The following is a 19,859-nucleotide window of genomic DNA, read 5'->3' on the forward strand; positions in this document are numbered from 1 at the left end:
TACACCAACTTACATACTATACCCTAATTTTTTTTTCAATGCAACCTGAACCACACATATTTGTTTTTTTTTTTATTTGACCTTATCTTTCAGTCTTTAATCTGTATAAGCCACTCCCTCAATAACTTGCACCCTGATAACTTGCAAACTCCCCTCAGAATGCAGTGTCCGGTGTGTATCCCATTTGTTAAAAATAGAGAACATATTAAAAATTGGCACCTGTGTGTTGAATTTGAAGAAAATTGCATCAGAATTGATTAATGAAACATTGATATATAGCTATTTTTTTTGTCGAAAATGGCATTTAGTGCCTTAGAATCAACATTGTAAATTTGCAATACAGTAATAAATATGGACATATTGTCAGCTTGGTAAATATAATACCACATTTACTTACTGTTGATTGTAAATAATGCAGCCCTTATGTTTTTCCATGGTATTATGTTTGTTGACCATTTTTCAGTAATAAACACAACATAGATGAATGTAATCAGTTATACAGTCTATAGGAAAGTAATACTTTTATAAAGTTAGACTTGGTAGGACTTCACTATGTTTTTACACAATCCCACAATCAAGAAAGAACAACAATAATGACAAATCACATTTGTGTTGGATGAGTTGATAAGGTAGGGGGTGTTCCAGTTGCGATATGAGTACTATAATGTATTCTTAATCTACCAAACTTCCAGGACAAACCACAGAAATTAGAAGTTACTCTCTTAACCAACCATAATTTTGTGGTTGAATCTGTGGAAAAACTTTATGCTTATAAAACATTAAGCAAAATGGAATTGTTCTTGTTTTTGTTCTAACTTTTATCTGTTTGTATCAGTAGTTGTTCTAATTATGGATGTGACCTCTTATACTGGCCAGTATATTGGACAATACTAAAACTGAAGGTTTCTGCAATTGTTTTCCAAATTGAAATTGTGGGGTTTTCTTAATAAAAATAGATAAGGCACCATTTTAACTTCATCTCAAGTCTTAGAATGCACCCATATACAGACAGCTTATTCCCAGACATTCCGGCATATTATGTGACAATAGTTCACATTCTATGCAATTCCTTCTACATTTTCTCAATGCAAATTGCACTGACTTAGATTTGCAGGCACATTATGTGATGTCACATCAGTGGGTCTGTATTGTTTCCAGAGTTGTTCACATTATGTTTTGTTACACTTCATGGTGTATTGTATAGATGCTATTACAGGTAACAATAGTAGTTACATCTCAGTGTATTCTATACACACTGTTACAGGTAACAATAGTAGTAACATCTCAGTGTATTCTATACACACTGTTACAGGTAACAATAGTAGTAACATCTCAGTGTATTCTATACACACTGTTACAGGTAACAATAGTAGTAACATCTCAGTGTATTCTATACACACTGTTACAGGTAACAATAGTAGTAACATCTCAGTGTATTCTATACACACTGTAACAGTAACAATATTATAAACATTGTATTCTCTACACAATGTTACAGGTAACAGTAGTAGTAACATCTCAGTGTATTCTATACACACTGTTACAAATAACAATATTAGTAACATCTCAATGTATTGTATACACACAGTTAGTTACAGGTAACAATAATAGTAACATCACTATATGTTCTATTCTTTCAGTATAGTGGAGCTGCTTTTAAAATACGGTGCAGATGTAAATGCTCAAAACGATGCTGGAAAGACAGCGTAAGTATTCAGTCCGTATGCCAGTATATCATAATATTTTAAAAATTTCCCACAGATTTGTAACATTTCATTGCTGTAAAGACTTCTTAAAATGTCTATAGTTGGTCCTAATGAAAATGGTCCAGATCTGACTTCGGATTTGGCCACCATGCAGACATCTTGAAAATCTTGCTATCGTTACTCCTCCTGAACAGAAAGTCATATTGGCATGGGATTTTCACCAGAAGAGTTCTAGTTGGTCCTAAATGGAAATGGACCAGCTTGAATATCTGGTATGGCCACCACATTGGTCATTTTGAAAATATGATTATGGCAGCTCCTCCTGAATAGATGACCATATTAGCGTAGGATGTTGACTAAAAGACTTCTTAGGATGTCTTGTTGGTCCTAAATAAAAATGGCATCGATCTATCACCCAATATGGCCACCTCAGCAGCCATCTTGAAAACCTTGTTGATGCTACACCTTCTAAAAGAAAAGTCAGTTTGACTTGGGGGTTTTTAAACCAGAAAACTAATTATAATATCTAGTTGGTTTTAAATGAAAATGGTGCTGATCTGACTTCAACGACAGCCAACTTAAAAAATCTTGTTTTCTAAATGGAAAGCCATATTGAAGATATGAAGACTTTTTATGGTCTTCGTTTTTTTATGAAAATGGTGCTGATGTATCATCCAGCATGTCAGCATGGTGGCCAGCTTGAAAATCTCACTATTGCTACTTCTCCTGAATGAATGAATGACCTATAAGAATTGAAGATAATATCAGCATAGTTTACACCAGAAGACTTCTTAATATCTAGTTAGTCTATAATTAAAATGGTACTATTCTTGTGTCAAATATGGCTGCCACAATGGCCATCTTGAAAATGTGGTTATCACTACTCCCCCTGAATGGATGGTGATATTGGTAGGAGGTTTTCAAATGACATCTTCTGTTGATGTCTAGTTTGTCATGATGAAAATGGTGGGATACAATATCCAATGTGGCACAACATCAATAATATCAGAAATGGTTTCAGACAGAAGAGTGTTGGTCCTTCTGATGGTCTCTTGTTTTCCAGTAAGATTTCTGGACTCGGAGATGCCAACTGTTATGGATTTTATTGAGTTGTGACAACTTTTATTTGGATAATATTTTGAACTGGAGATTTCTCTGTGGAGACATGTAGGATGAAAAGTACTTCCAAACTGCTTCCCAGGTGGTGCCTTTACCATCACACTTCGAGTTCTTAAATCATCTTGCAGAAATGGATGCTTTTGTGTTTATCTCATTTTTCAAAAGATTCAGAAAATGAATAAAATGTTAAAGCCTGGAGCCAGGAACTATACACTTTTGCTGTTTAATGTTTCTTTTTTTCTTACTAAAATCAAATGCAAACATGACCTAGATGACAACTCAAAACAAGACTGGTCCCCTGGTTTCATATCTGTACAGGTAGTGGCATTGTTTATCTACATTGCTCAAGAGTGGCTGGAGGTACTTCAACACCAGTATGGTAGACTGGTACATATAAACTTTAGTTTATAATTTTAACAAAATGAGCCTTACGATAGACTGTGAATAGGTCAAGAATGGTGGCAAAGATGAAGAGAAAAGAACAATTCATTAGATAAATCAGTTATACTAATTTATGATGTAAATCTTTTATAATAATTCATGAGTTAAATCTGTTATTCATGAGGTGAATCTGTTACAATAATTCATGAGGAAAACTAGTGTTTGTGGGTATTGTTTTGACCAAATGTTTTTGAAGAAATTGAGGGTTCAAGAATTGGAGGAACAGATGTGCCATTTTTTTCTGATTGGATCTTAGTTATTACTTTCATGTATAGATATGTAAAATATATGCTTTTCAGAAGTGTGTGATTTTTTTAATGATTTAGTACAGTTGAATGGAAGTGTGAGATTTTTATTGAACTTGTCCATTTTGGACTGGCAGCCTAGATTCTGAAATATTGATGAAAGGATTCATGATAAATTTACCCATATGTTGGCATAGTCACTACTTGGAAGACTTTGTGTTTTTCCAATGAGCTAAATATTGATGAAAGGATTCATGATAAATTTACTCGTATGTTGGCATAGTCATTACTTGGAAGACTTTTCCCAATGAGCTGCCTGAATTCAGAATTCCTATGAAAACAGCAGAAGATTGAAACAGGTGTGGTACTATAACCCTAGTTTTAGTTAAAACTGCACAATTTGCAGTGAAACCAAAAAAAGGTAACCATTCTAATATGAAGCACTCCTTTCAAAATTGAATTTTCTTGTAAAATAATCCTGGATCTACTTCTGAAAATGTTAGCTTTCTTGATGAAAACTAACATATTTTGTTATGATTAATACAGGTTGATGTTGTCATGCTTTGCTGGCCAGTTAGATGTAGTTAAATTATTGAGAGAAAAAGGTGCCCGCTATGATGTATATGACAAAGGAGGTTCAACTGCAATGCACTGGGCCGTAGATGGACAGAATAATAAACTCGTGGAATGGATGATTAAAGATGGTGCTGATGTCAATATCAAAGATCATAATTCTCGTTGGACACCTTTACTACGCTGTGGTAAGTTACATGGTTCCATATTGCTTCCTGGTAAGAATGTAATTTTATCATGATAACAGAAATTTGTTTTCATACGGTGACACAATTACAGGAATGATCTAAAACCCCTTTATTGTAAAAGTCACATGGATCATGTATGAGCATTTACTCATTTTAAATTAAATATAAATTATTCTTTTAAATTTAACACTAATTTTCTTTAACGAAAGTCTGTTCATTCCTGATTATTGAGTGCTCTGCACATTAACTGCCATCAAGAAACTTCCAGATGAAAATTGGTCTCTGTAGTCTTATACAATTGTGGCCATGTACTAAACCCAGGTGAAGTAAAAAGCACATCAAGTAGAATCATCACAACATAGGGTAATATGAATTTGTTTATTAATATGTGTAGATTTCATTGTCACATCAAAACACACAACATTCAATCCGGATTGTACTGGATCATTTATTTATTTTAGGGAAAATAAAGTATTATCGAGTGTTTTAAAGCCTGTACAGATTAATACTGAATTAGGTACTTGCATTATTTGAGAAATAAAAGATAGATGAAAATAGAATACATTCAAAATATACTACTTTTTGATCATGATTAAGATTACAAAATGTAAATATTTAAATTGGGGGCAGGCAAACATTGTCCAAATGTTTTTGGCAAAGAAATAAATAAGATTATGACTCCAAACTGACAGATGTTGATTCTTATAAACATTTTATTAAATGTTATGATTCTATAATGCCGCATCTATGCATCATAATTTTTGGTTTGAAAGAACAATACCAGACCATATACAATATCTACAGATATTGTTTATTTGTAAATTACATATTTGAACATATTGCAGCCAAATGTGCATCATACTGAATTTTGTATAATGCTTGTCACATGTAAGAACTGTCTTGTTGTGACCATCTTTCTACACTTTATCGAACACACCTTGATAGATAACAACCTTAGATTTTTCTCATTAGTATTCCTGTCTATTTATCTGTCTTGTCTTCCTGTAACAAGTCAAGCATAGATTTTTGTGGTGGGGACTTGCATCAAAACTATATATGCAAACATTCAGACAGGGATGCATAGAGATGGAGAGTCAGGTGCCCTTACATTTGTTTATTAAAGCTGAATTGCAGACTCAGTTCCTTCTGTTTTCCTAAGTTTTACTGAAGTTTAAATTTTTAATTGCTATATTGTTTTTAAAAATTAATATTTTCAATGAAAGAAATTGAAATAGTTCTTTTTTGATGAAACATAAGAAAGTATAAAATTCTACACAAATACATTTATGATTAAGAAGTCATGTTCGACTGTTTAAATCAAATGGCCACGTTTGTCTAGGTGAGATTAATTGTTGTTAAGTCAATTTAAGCTCTTGATAATGACTTTTTTCTCCAAAAGTTGGTTACAATTAAACAATATCCAGATGTATGATCTAAAATGACTTGAGTATTTTTTTAAATAAAAACACAAATTTTGTATTCTTATCTGCCTCTGACAATTAATGATGGCATAGCTTTGTAATTTTAGATGTTTACTTGCCATATGTATACAAAACCTATCCCCCAAAAATCATGTTTGTCTGCATTGTTGTGTTACACCCTCATCTCAGGCTGTGTTAACAAAGTTGATTCAAGGCAATGAATGAAGCAATTTAATTTCGATCAAACACACTCCCTTTCTTGTTTCACTTGTAACTTATACTCATTTGTGAGTATACTACTTGATTTATTATGATTAAAGAAGAAGAATGAGAGAATAAATCTCAAGACTGATTGAACTTGGTTTAATATTCCCTATTTACATGGCCAATTACCCCTATGTCACTGGTTTAATTAATGTTTTATGCTTAAATAATATCTTTCTCATTCCAGCCTTTTACAGTTTATTTGTATAGAATACAGATACAGTATTATGTCCATTGTAAGTCTTTTGATACCAACTAAAGGTGTACATGTCACCCTAGCTGTACTTAAAATTACTTAAAATTTGCTTTCAGTATAGCAAATCAGTAATGATGGAGTGCTGTAATGTGATTCAGTGTAATACAAGTTTGAACAACATAATAGAATTATTACGAAAGTAGACCTATCCCTAGTGAAACCTTCCTCAGGTGGTAATACATACAGGTAATACACATCAGTGGCTACAAAAATCCAAATGTTCTCAAGAGTTACTGCAAAGCCAGCAACAATCAGAAATGTGTTATGTCAAACTGGTTTCTTCAAACTTTGTCAAACATTGCCTATCGGTCCCAGTTGCTTAAAAAAAGTTTTTGAGTGTACTGGTCCACTGGTATGGAACAACATTCCCAGCGATGTAAGGCAGGCTCCTAGAATTTCATCTTTTCATAATCAGTGTCTCAATGAATGAGATCTTTAGACAATTGAACAGTTCTAGTACAAAAATACCGCCTTTTTTTCTGTAATTTTGCTTCATTTCCACAGTTGAAATTTTAATGCAGGATGATATTTTATATTTTATGTATGTTTATGTGTTCACAAATGCCTGTGCAGGCTTGATACTTTGATTTTTAAAATCACTTAATTATCTAGTGTCAAGCCAGACTCTTCACATCATGTTGTATATACTGTATATATTGTACATAACAGATAGAAGGCCTCAAGGTAGATTAGTTCTGTAACTAATTGAGTTACCCTTTCTAAATAAAGTCTTTATTATTATTATTATTATTATTATTATTATTATTATTAAGAAAGTCATAAATAAAACATCTCCTCAGTCACTACACACTTGATTAGAACTGTACCCAATATTGTACAACACAGTATCATATAATTGCCTACCTATAGAATGTTGTCCAAATTAGAACTGATGAAAGTTAACAGTTAACCATAAAAAGATCTTAATTATTTATTGCTATCGTCATAGGACATCCATCAATTAAATGTAATAATTCAGTAAAAAAATATTTTTATTGTTTCTATTTTCTCCTGTGTAGAACTTGTGTACATGGGATCAACAGGTCACCCATTGCCCTCATTAACATATTCATATTAATGCACAATAAAACAACAGCATATTACTCCAGATGATCATTGTGCAATACTTTCAACACATAACAATTATAACTTTTTTTCTTTTTAAAGAGTGGCATATATAACTAGATTCTGCTTTCATAATTATTTAGATCTTCAAAAAAGCATAAAAGACGTGTGTGTGCGTGTGTGTGTGTGTGATTTGGATTTTTAATGTAGCTTTAAACAAAATTAAGTCATATCGCTACGATGTCTGCAGAGTGGCAGTTTATAGTGATGTCTAGCACTGGGGCATCATGCTGCAGGCATGTAGCATGATGTCCCACCCAGTCACATTATCCTGACACCAGGCCTACCAGTCCTAACACTAATCTCTCAATGCTGAGTGCCAAGCGAGGCAGCTGTTAGTACCATATTTGTAATTCTTTTTTATGACTTGTCCAGGGATCCGTACAAGACTTAATGGCCTTTATATAAAGTGATAGGAATAATAGCAGTCATTTAATACTACATGTGTTGAATCTGCTAACTATATTGCACAAATGCAGGGTTATTTTAATTAATTGGGAAATATTGGATGAGAAAAATAATGTCGGTGTTTGCACTGAGACAAGGAAATCCCAGTTGCAGTGTTATATTATTTGTCTCCCCAAGGGGTAGAGCCTCATGGGGAGACACATTGTAACCCCTTGACTAGGACTTCCTGGTCTCACTGCAAACCCCATCATAGATTCTATTAGTTCTGCACTACTCTTGTTTCCCCAAATAATGGTCATAACATAGAATTGTATCAGTTAAAAAGTACCCTATCCCCAAATAATGGTCATTATATAGAATTGTATCAGTTAAAATGTATCCTATCCCCAAATAATGGTTATTACATAGAATTGTATGGGAAAAAGTACCCTATCCCCAAATAATGGTTATTACATAGAATTGTATGGGAAAAAGTACCTTGTTACGTATTAATTGTCCATAAAATAATAGCTGAATGAGTACTTAAAAATCCATCAAATTTGCACAAATTGAAGATCATACTACTCAAAATACACAAATAAAAAGGTATGTCTGTGAGCAGATTTTTTTCAGCTTGGTGCAAAACATCAGTTTCTGCAGCCAAAAGCCTGCACTGTTGATAGTCAGCAAGTTGTAAATCAAGATAAAGATCACAGCTATTGTGATCAGTAAAATTTTATCAGAATTTTTATTTTTCATTATTATTTATGTTGGTTATAGACAAGTAGAACTTCTGGGATGGCTATTAGATGTTTTTCTGTGTCCATTCGGACAAGTTTGTTATTGCTTTTCCTCCTGAACTATTTGGAGATTGCCTGAAACTTTATACACACATATTTATCCACGGTCTAGTTGGTTCTAAATGAAAATGTGCTGCTCAGTTATTCACTGTGGCCACAACAGCACTCATCTAGAAAAATTTGATAGTTACTCCATCTGAACATAAAGTCATATCAGCATTGGGTTTCAGCTGGAAGACTTTGTGTGATGTTTAGTTAGTCCTGAATGAAAATGGTTCCACTTGTACATCCAAATTGGTCACCACAGTGGAGTCTTGAATGAAAATGGTTCCACTTGTAATCCAAATTGGTCACCACAGTGGAGTCCTGAATGAAAATGGTTCCACTTGTACATCCAAATTGGTCACCACAGTGGAGTCCTGAATGAAAATGGTTCCACTTGTACATCCAAATTGGTCACCACAGTGGAGTCCTGAATGAAAATGGTTCCACTTGTACATCCAAATTGGTCACCACAGTGGAGTCCTGAATGAAAATGGTTCCACTTGTACATCCAAATTGGTCATCACAGTGGAGTCTTGAATGAAAATGGTTCCACTTGTACATCCAAATTGGTCACCACAGTGGAGTCCTGAATGAAAATGGTTCCACTTGTACATCCAAATTGGTCACTACAGTGGAGTCCTGAATGAAAATGGTTCCACTTGTACATCCAAATTGGTCACCACAGTGGAGTCCTGAATGAAAATGGTTCCACTTGTACATCCAAATTGGTCACCACAGTGACCATCTTGGTACCACTACTCCTCATGAACAGATAGTTGTGATCAACATGGAGGGTTTCACTGAATGACTCTGTATTATGTCTAGTTGGTCCTAAATGAAAATGGTGTCAATTTGACATCCAATATGGCCACCACAGTAGCCATATTGAACATATTTTCTCTGACTACTTCTCTTGAATGGATGACCTTATCAACATAGGTTTTTCACAAAAAGACTTTCTATGATGTCTGGTTGGTTTATAAAGAATATAGTGTTGATTTTATGTCCAATATGGTCACCAAGGTGGGTATTTTGAAAATGTTGTCATCACTACTTTTGAACAGAAAGTCATATCAGCATGGGGTTTTCACCATAAAACTTTTTATGATGTCTGATTGGTCCTCAATAAAAATGGTGACACCTGGACATCCAATATGTCCACCTCAGAAAAAAGAGTTGTTATTGTTGCTGTGCCTGAGCGAATGGTAATATAAACATATAAAAGTTTTCATTGAAAGACTTCTTAGGAAGTCTATTTGGTCCTAAATGAAAATAGTCCTGACCTGACATCCAATATGGCCACCATAGCAGCCATCTTTAAAATCTTTTTATTGTTACTCCTCATGGATGGAAAGTCATATCAACATGGGGTTTTCGCTGAGAGACTTTGTATGGTGTTTAATTGGTTTAAAACAAAAATTGTGCCATCCAGTATGGCCATCAGTGGCCATCTTTAAAATCTTATAACTACTCCTACTAGATGGAAAGTCATATCAGCATTGGTTTTTTTCACCAGAAAGCTTTGTACAAAGTTTAATTGGTTCTAAATGCAGATGACACAATTCTGACAGCCATTATCATACAATATCAAATTTTCACCAGATGACTTATCATAATGGTCATGAATGAAAATGGTGCCAATCTGACCCCAATCACGGATACTACAAAGAACATACTGAGATTCTTGTCACTAATTCTCCTGAATGGATAGTCATATTAGCATCAGATTTTGTCAAATGTCTTATTATGGAGTCTAGTTTGTCCTGAATGAAAATGGTGCTGAATCTTTTATCTAATATGATGGCCACAGTGGCTAATTTGAAAATCGTTTCACAGACAAATATCAGAGGTTATAAAGAACAAATGGCCTTATCTTGAATTCCAAGAATTTCTTTTTAGACAGTGTCAGTCAGTCATTTTGAGGGGCTCTAGTGTAACAAGAGCAGTTGTAACACCATTTACATCAAGTGTCTCCCAAAGTTAATAGCATTACAACATGCCTTGATAAAAAATGATATCAATTTAATGACATCATGATGATGTCATCTTGAGCTGTGCAGTAAGCATCAATTTTCCAGAAGTTGTCTTCCTGAAAGTACTGATGTAAAGTTTTTTTTTAATACATTGACCAGTAGAGCTAACAATGAATTCACTGCATTATAAATGTCCTTCTAGTGTACACTTTCATAAATGTGATTTTTGTCCCCTGAGACAGTACAACAACAAGAACAATACCCTCTCACACATTGTCACTGCTTAGGTGAGTACTCAGATTACAAACTTAGTTAATTCGTATGTCACTGTTTTAGTGAATACTCAGATTACCAGCAAAGCTAATTGGTGTGTCACTGTTTTAGTGATTACTCAGATCACCAACTAATATAATTTGTATCACCATCTTAGTTGAAACTCAGATTACTAAGCTTATTGGTATGTCACTGTTTTAGTGAATACTCAGATAAGGAACTAAGCTGATCGGTATGTCACTATTTTAGTGAATACTCAGGTAAGGAACTAGGCTAATTGGTATGTCACCGTTTTAGAGATTACTCCAATTAGGAACTAAGCTGATTGGTATGTCATTGTTTTAGTGAATACTCAGTTAAGGAACTAAGCTGATTGGTATGTCATTGTTTTAGTAAATACTCAGTTAAGGAACTAAGCTGATTGGTATGTCATTGTTTTAGTGATTACTCAGATAAGGAACTAAGCTAATTGGTATGTCATTGTTTTAGTGATTACTCCAATTAGGAACTAAGCTGATTGGTATGTCATTGTTTTAGTGAATACTCAGTTAAGGAATTAAGCTGATTGGTATGTCACTGTTTTATTGAATACTCAGTTAAGGAATTAAGCTGATTGGTATGTCACTGCTTTAGTGAATACTCAGTTAAGGAACTAAGCTGATTGGTATGTCACTGTTTTAGTGAATACTCAGTTAAGGAATTAAGCTGATTGGTATGTCACTGTTTTAGTGAATACTCAGTTAAGGAATTAAGCTGATTGGTATGTCACTGTTTTAGTGAATACTCAGTTAAGGAATTAGGCTGATTGGTATGTCATTGTTTTAGTGAATACTCAGTTAAGGAATTAAGCTGATTGGTATGTCACTGTTTTAGTGAATACTCAGTTAAGGAATTAAGCTGATTGGTATGTCACTGTTTTAGTGAATACTCAGTTAAGGAACTAAGCTGATTGGTATGTCACTGTTTTAGTGAATACTCAGTTAAGGAATTAAGCTGATTGGTATGTCACTGTTTAAGTGAATACTCAGTTAAGGAACTAAGCTGATTGGTATGTCACTGTTTTAGTGAATACTCAGTTAAGGAATTAAGCTGATTGGTATGTCACTGTTTTAGTGAATACTCAGTTAAGGAATTAAGCTGATTGGTATGTCATTGTTTTAGTGAATACTCAGTTAAGGAACTAAGCTGATTGGTATGTCACTGTTTTAGTGAATACTCAGTTAAGGAATTAAGCTGATTGGTATGTCACGTTTAAGTGATTATTCCAATTAGGAACTAAGCTAATTGGTTTATCACTGTTTTAGAGAATACTCAGTTAAGGAATTAAGCTGATTGGTATGTCACTGTTTTAGTGAATACTCAGTTAAGGAATTAAGCTGATTGGTATGTCACTGTTTTATTGAATACTCAGTTAAGGAACTAAGCTAATTGGTATGTCACTGTTTTAGTGAATACTCAGTTAAGGAATTAAGCTGATTGGTATGTCACTGTTTTAGTGAATACTCAGTTAAGGAATTAAGCTGATTGGTATGTCACTGTTTTAGTGAATACTCAGTTAAGGAATTAAGCTGATTGGTATGTCACTGTTTTAGTGAATACTCAGTTAAGGAATTAAGCTAATTGGTATGTCACTGTTTTAGTGAATACTCAGTTAAGGAATTAAGCTGATTGGTATGTCACTGTTTTAGTGAATACTCAGTTAAGGAATTAAGCTGATTGGTATGTCACTGTTTTAGTGAATACTCAGTTGAGGAACTAAGCTGATTGGTATGTCACTGTTTTAGTGAATACTCAGTTAAGGAATTAAGCTGATTGGTATGTCACTGTTTTAGTGAATACTCAGTTAAGGAACTAAGCTAATTGGTATGTCACTGTTTTAGTGAATACTCAGTTAAGGAATTAAGCTGATTGGTATGTCAGTGTTTTAGTGAATACTCAGTTAAGGAATTAAGCTGATTGGTATGTCACTGTTTTATTGAATACTCAGTTAAGGAACTAAGCTAATTGGTATGTCACTGTTTTAGTGAATACTCAGTTAAGGAATTAAGCTGATTGGTATGTCACTGTTTTAGTGAATACTCAGTTAAGGAATTAAGCTAATTGGTATGTCACTGTTTTAGTGAATACTCAGTTAAGGAATTAAGCTGATTGGTATGTCACTGTTTTAGTGAATACTCAGTGAAGGAATTAAGCTGATTGATATGTCACTGTTTTAGTGAATACTCAGTTAAGGAATTAAGCTGATTGGTATGTCACTGTTTTAGTGAATACTCAGTTGAGGAACTAAGCTGATTGGTATGTCACTGTTTTAGTGAATACTCAGTTAAGGAATTAAGCTGATTGGTATGTCAGTGTTTTAGTGAATACTCAGTTAAGGAACTAAGCTAATTGGTATGTCACTGTTTTAGTGAATACTCAGTTAAGGAATTAAGCTGATTGGTATGTCAGTGTTTAAGTGATTACTCCAATTAGGAACTAAGCTAATTGGTATGTCACTGTTTTAGTGAATACTCAGTTAAGGAACTAAGCTAATTGGTATGTCAATGTTTTTGTGAATATTCAGTTAAGGAACTAAGCTGATTGTTATGTTGCTGTTTTATTGAATACTCAGATTTTGCTAGTTTGTTTAATTGATATTTTTTACCAGTTGGTGTAGTGGGAGTAAATTAGACAGGGCAGACAAATGGAAGGAGAAATGTACACGGGAGGAATTTGGTCATATTGTGGGTATCTCAAAATCATCATCATCATCGTCATTGTCATCATCATCATCACTGCTCATGACAAAAATAAATGTAAAAACATTTATATCCTATATCTGTGCAGTCTACTGGTACTGGCCCAAAATATGACAGGGTCTGAGATAAGTGGCTTTGTCTCTGCACTGACCCAGAGGTAAAAGATGAATTAAATCCATTTGTACATATAACACATTTTTTAATATAAATTTTGTATCCATGCAAAGATAGCATGGAGATCAATCAATAATCTGTATCAGGGATTACTGTAACTAGAATTTTCTTAGTTTTTGTGGGAGTACTTTTTGTGCAAAGAATTGCACTTCATCAAACTTTCTCAAATAAAGTTCAGTATATAATTAAATTCTTGTTCTACCATATTAAAATACCTCACCTATGTTATCTTTACATCATAGCTACATTTTGATGAAATGTACCTTGTGCCCCAGGGCCTGTATAAAAGTCACTCTGTGTGTGACTGAATTAGACCTTGACTTACCTGTTGTTATGCATGCTGATCAGTGTAACATGAATTTGAAATTTATTGACCCAGAAAGGAACTACTTGTTATTTTTTTATCTTTTTATAGCTTTTTGCCAAGTAGGGTCAATGTTGCCAGTGATAAATTTGCTAGTTGTTGTGTTTTATTTGTTTTTAAGGCTTCATTTATTGTTTGGTGCTTAATAGAGAGTGTTGGGTGAGGCTGGATTGTATAGTTGACAGTTTAATTTTTTTTCTACCCCACTGTGCCACATTTACATAAACTTAGGTGAACAATTAATGGCCAATTATGGCATGGGTTGAATTAATGGAGTTTATTAGTAACATTCCTAATTTAAAAAAACCAATAATATCCATTAAATGGAATGACATCTCAGGATCAGAATTCACTGACAGGAATGAGGTTCTGTCAAATTCCTGCCTTGGATTTTAACCTCAAGGGTCAGAGTACCCTGAGACCCCAAAGGGTTGTTACACCACAATTCTGTATCATTTGAACTTGAAAGGCTTGAATAGGTAGAGTTGCTGGAGTTTGAGATGTTTCATGTTTGGTTCCTGGTCAGACTGGACCCTTTTTCCTCACCCATCATGTTTGACTTTCACTGTGGAACCACTTTAAGACTGGTGTGCCCCTGAGACAGAAGTTGTCTCATGAAAAATTATAAAAGCATGACTGTGCTGAAATTCTTTGTAGGTTAAATTGTCTGCTTGTAGAATATCTAACTTTAAATTTTTTTTACCTGAATTGACTTCACTTGGACATGTATTTTGAAAAGGGGGAAATGTTGCATGAATTGGCTGAGAGGGTCATTTCGGGTAACTAAGGCAGTCAGTCACCTGATTGGTGTCAGAGAGGTCCCAGGTTTGAGTTCAACCACTGTGCATTTTTTCATGCCATCATCTCCCTCACCCACTAGATGAACATAAATGGAGAAATATGGTAGGACAATATCATAGAGGTAAAATCTCAAGTATCATCAGACTGGCTTCTTTGACTATCCCTGGCCCCAGCAGAGAACTGAAGTAGATTATATTGACAGTTACTTTATTGATTGGATATTATCCAGATCACTGGTGTGGTACTCTTTGATATCAATTAGAAGTGTTTCATCTTGATAGAGACAAAAACCAGGCTAAGTATATGATCAAAATGATGAGCAAGTTTCTGGCTGAACACAAAAAGCTTACCGTATATACCAGGTATCTAACAATAAATCAGTGTATTGGCATGTATCAGTACACTACAGTATTGCAGTTCATATTGGTTCAGATTCCTCCATATCAATATTTTAACCCTAACTATTAGTTATACTGGTTTTGGATTTGTTTTTGCTTACTGAAAATATTACTTGGTATTATGAATGAACACCAAAACCAATCAAACCTGGTTTAGTTATGGGTTACAGTCAAATAACCAATCAAACCTGGTTTAGTTATGGGTTACAGTCAAATAACCAATCAAATCTGGTTTAGTTATGGCTTAAAGTCAGTCACTGTTGGATAAACCAGAGCCAGAACATTTACTCATTTGGCAGGGTTTGTCACAATAATTTGGTAAAGTGTACCATTTAGACTCGCTTTGGCTTTAAAGACAAGGAAGGTGGTGAAATTATTTTATTTTAGCATTATACCATAGCTTGGGTCATTCAGGAAGGACTCCTAGAAGCCACCTGACATATGCATCTGTGAAAGCTGGTCATTACTAGGCTTGAATCTGTAAACTTTTGTCTCTTACAATGGCCATTCACATCATTCATCATACTGTTTCCCAAAATAAGGAGAAACACTTGATAAAACATATTTATTGTAATAAAAACTTGTAGATTCAGCAAATCATGCTGACAGTATGATGTGGACTGTTAAAACAGTATGCTTGGTTTCACTGCATATTAATGTTGATAGTATCATGTGGACTGTTAAAACAGTCCACTTGGTTTCAGTGCATATCAGTGTACATAATATCATGTGGACTGTTAAAACAGTCCACTTCTGTTTTCAGTGCATATCAGTATATATTTCCATACAATCATTATTGTTGTGGTTTATTGCAATATGATTTCAGATATCAAATCACCATGACATGTCTAATACAGCAACCCCTTCTACCTTTGGATATGTGACAAGTAATGTGGATATGTGACAAGTAATGTGCAGCATTTCAAAGCTGTTCTCTGACATTATTGATGACTGTTTTTTAAAATCCCAAATCATGATCCTACTTTTAGCATTAATATTTTCATCTTCTTCTAATTGAGGCAAATTAACTTTTGACAGTGAATTTCATTTGGATTCAGTGATTGATTGATTGGTATTTAACAACACATATAAGGTCTATTTAGTGCCTTGGTAGTTGGTGTAAAGTACCAAGCCTAGAAATACACCACAGGAGCCAACCTTAAGTGCTTGTCTGCACAGGATTCGAACCTGCAGTGCACTGATTGTGAACCCACCACTCTAACTGCAAAGTAGCAACTTGATCTTTTTCATAGATTGGCATTTGGGTTAGAGGATACAGCACTCCATTCCACCCATACAAATTTTCCTTCACTGCATTGTCACCATCACGATTTTGATTAATTCAGACCTCACCTATAACTTGGGTTTAGTTATCATTGGTAATATCATACAAGGTAAAGTTTACATCAACCGATTTGGAAAACTTTATGTTGTGCCTGCCAATGCTTTTGCTCTGGCAGGAAGGACATTCCAATTTTGCATAGCAATTATTCTACTGTTGTGAATGGATTTAGTTCACAGAATGCATGGCTAAAAATTTAATTTTGTTTTCTTCTGTTTTCTGACGTGTTTTTGTTTCATTTTCAGCTGCAGTCTCAGGAAATCGAGATGTGGCCTTGACCTTGCTGATGGCTGGTGCAGATATCAATGCAAGGGACAAAGACGGGAAGACGGCTCTCATGATTGCAATCATCAACAACCATCAAAACTTGATGGAATTACTATTGAAAAGGAATGCTGACTTGTTAATTAAAAATGAGGTATGAACATGCAGTGGTTTTAAGTTTAAACTTTATTTATTATATGCTATTTCTATGTGTTTCCCTTCACCCATCCATTAATTAATGTATCAAGGAAACAATAGATCCCCTTCTCCAATCCATAATTTCGGTTCCAAGAAACAAAAGACCCCCTTCCCTAATCAATGAATTTAGGTACCAAGGGAACAATATATCCCCTTCCCTGATCCATGAATTTAGGTTCAAAGGAGGTATTAGTTTCCCTTCCCCCATCTATGAATTGAGGTAGCAAGGAAACAATAGATCCTCTTCCCCAATCCATGAATATAGGTACCAAGGAAAAAATAGATTCCTTTCTCCCTAATCCGTGAATTTAGATGCTAGGAAAAAGGGGACTTTTCACTAAAGAAAATTGGTACCTGCAGAAATAAATTAATTTACTTTTACCAAGTATACACACTTATAAACAGTGTCCAACTGCAAGCTGCACAGACCCAGATCTGTCATCACAAAATGTGTAGCAAATATGGGTGTATGCATTTTGTTTGGAATAATCAGTAAAGGAAACCTCGTAGGCCCTGATCTGCCATCACATCATATGATGACAGATTGGAGTCTATGCTGCTTACAGTTGCTCTTAACTTATAAACTAGTATATACAGTAATGTGTTTTAGTGTTGTTTAGCCATGGCAGTGGTTGTCATTCTGGAAGTTGCCCCCTCCTCCTTTTTGTCTATTGTTATAAACTGAATTTGAAACCAAAAAAAAAGATAAAATTAAGAATGTGAACACTTTGCAGCTTTTAGGATGAGTGCTATGGGATGGGATGGTGGTAGATAGCTTGCTTTGGTGAAGATTAAAGTAGAATTTGATAATAATGTCATATATCTAGCAGTTTATAATTGGATTTGCTGCTCTAAAATGTTTTTAAAACAATTACATTAATTTGTTATTTTGCAGTATGGGAAGACAGCATATGACATGGCCGTTTCCATGGAAAAGAGGGTAAGTTCACACATAAGTCAGTATATACGTCATGTTGTGTTTCATATGTGGTCTATTGTCCATCTCTTAGCACAAGTTCACACATAAGTCATAGACGTCATGTTGTGTTTCATATGTGGTCTATTGTCCATCTCTTAGCACAAGTTCACACATAAGTCATAGACGTCATGTTGTGTTTCATATGTGGTCTATTGTCCATCTCTTAGCACAAGTTCACACATAAGTCATAGACGTCATGTTGTGTTTCATATGTGGCCTATTGTCCATCTCTTAGCACAAGTTCACACATAAGTCATAGACGTCATGTTGTGTTTCATATGTGGCCTATTGTCCATCTCTTAGCACAAGTTCACACATAAGTCATAGACGTCATGTTGTGTTTCATATGTGGCCTATTGTCCATCTCTTAGCACAAGTTCACACATAAGTCATAGACATCATGTTGTGTTTCATATGTGGCCTATTGTCCATCTCTTAGCACAAGTTCACACATAAGTCATAGACGTCATGTTGTGTTTCATATGTGGCCTATTGTCCATCTCTTAGCACAAGTTCACACATAAGTCATAGACGTCATGTTGTGTTTCATATGTGGTCTATTGTCCATCTCTTAGCACAAGTTTGTTATTGCTAATTCTTCTAAACTACTTTCCGTGAAACTTTATGCACACATTGACCCCATGGTCTAGTTGGTCCTTAATGAAATAGTACCACTCGTATTTCCAGTATGGTTTCCATGGTAGCAATTTTTGAAAATGATGTTGTTTCCACTTCTCCTGAATGGCTGACATGATGTTGACATATTTAGTTTATCCTAAATACCATATGATGTAGATCTGCGGTAGCCATGTTCTTGTTATATTGACATGAAGTTTCCACTTCTCACTGTGTGTAGTTGATCCTAAATACCATATGATGTAGATCTGCGGTAGCCATGTTCTTGTTATATTGACATGAAATTTTCACTTCTCACTGTGTGTAGTTGATCCTAAATGAAAATAATGACTATATGACATCCCATAATATCAAAAATCAGTTGTTGATATTCTGGATTAACAATCAGGGTGTTGTAGGTTCAAATCCTACCAAAGCCAGCCTTCATGGTTTTGCTTTTGTGGTGTGTTTCTTGGCATGGTACTTTACACTTTTTGCCTTGGCACTATAAATTCACTTCTCTTAAATGCATGGCTGGCTATACTGACATTTAAAAAACTGAAAACTTCTTTCTTGCGATATATTGTTATTTCTATATTAAAATGATGTTCATCCAAAATGGCTACCATGCAAAAAATCTTTCTATGGCTAATTCTACTTAGTAGCGGTTCATATCAACATGGGTTTTTACTAAAATACCTTTAACACAATATTTAGTTGGTTCTTTTTGAAATGATGCCATCTTGAATTTTTTTTTATCACTGCTTCTCTTGCATAAATGATGGTGTTGAATTTGGATAATTAATTGTGTCTGAATGAAAATGATGCATGTTTTACCATCAACATATCCTCACTTATTAAGGTGTATGAAAACTACACATAATTAATCTCAGAGTCACTGTACTTTGAAGAGCTTATAAATACATAATTATACAATGTAATTTTTAGTAGACTACAAATTTAGCTGCATTCCAATGAAGAACTTGATTGTCTCTGATAATGATTTTAAGGTCAAAGGTCATGTCTTTGGTCTTTAGCTGTACTGGCTTGTAAGCATGATAACTCGAACAAGTATGAATGGATTTTTATAAACCCAGTTTGTGAATCTATCTGTGGATGTCATATACATAACATTTTTTTTCACAAATAAATAATGGTTACATTTTTGCC

The 19,859-nt window shown here is 34.3% G+C and overlaps 1 protein-coding gene across 3 annotated transcripts in view; it reads left to right on the top strand.

Annotated features, from left to right (window-relative positions):
- LOC149795324 (fibronectin type 3 and ankyrin repeat domains 1 protein-like) overlaps nt 1–19,859 on the top strand; it is a 166,591-nt gene that overhangs the window by 138,451 nt on the left and 8,281 nt on the right. For all 3 annotated transcript variants that reach the window (XM_089965091.1, XM_089965092.1, XM_089965093.1), the window contains 4 exons: nt 1,641–1,706; nt 4,058–4,272; nt 16,879–17,051; nt 17,991–18,035. In XM_089965091.1, coding sequence (XP_089821217.1) covers nt 1,641–1,706; nt 4,058–4,272; nt 16,879–17,051; nt 17,991–18,035 — 499 coding nt within the window. The remainder of the gene's footprint in view (nt 1–1,640; nt 1,707–4,057; nt 4,273–16,878; nt 17,052–17,990; nt 18,036–19,859) is intronic.

Source organism: Sinohyriopsis cumingii, chromosome 7 (assembly GCF_028554795.1).
Source record: "Sinohyriopsis cumingii isolate HCF-2022 chromosome 7, ASM2855479v2, whole genome shotgun sequence".
Classification (NCBI taxonomy): domain Eukaryota; kingdom Metazoa; phylum Mollusca; class Bivalvia; order Unionida; family Unionidae; genus Sinohyriopsis; species Sinohyriopsis cumingii.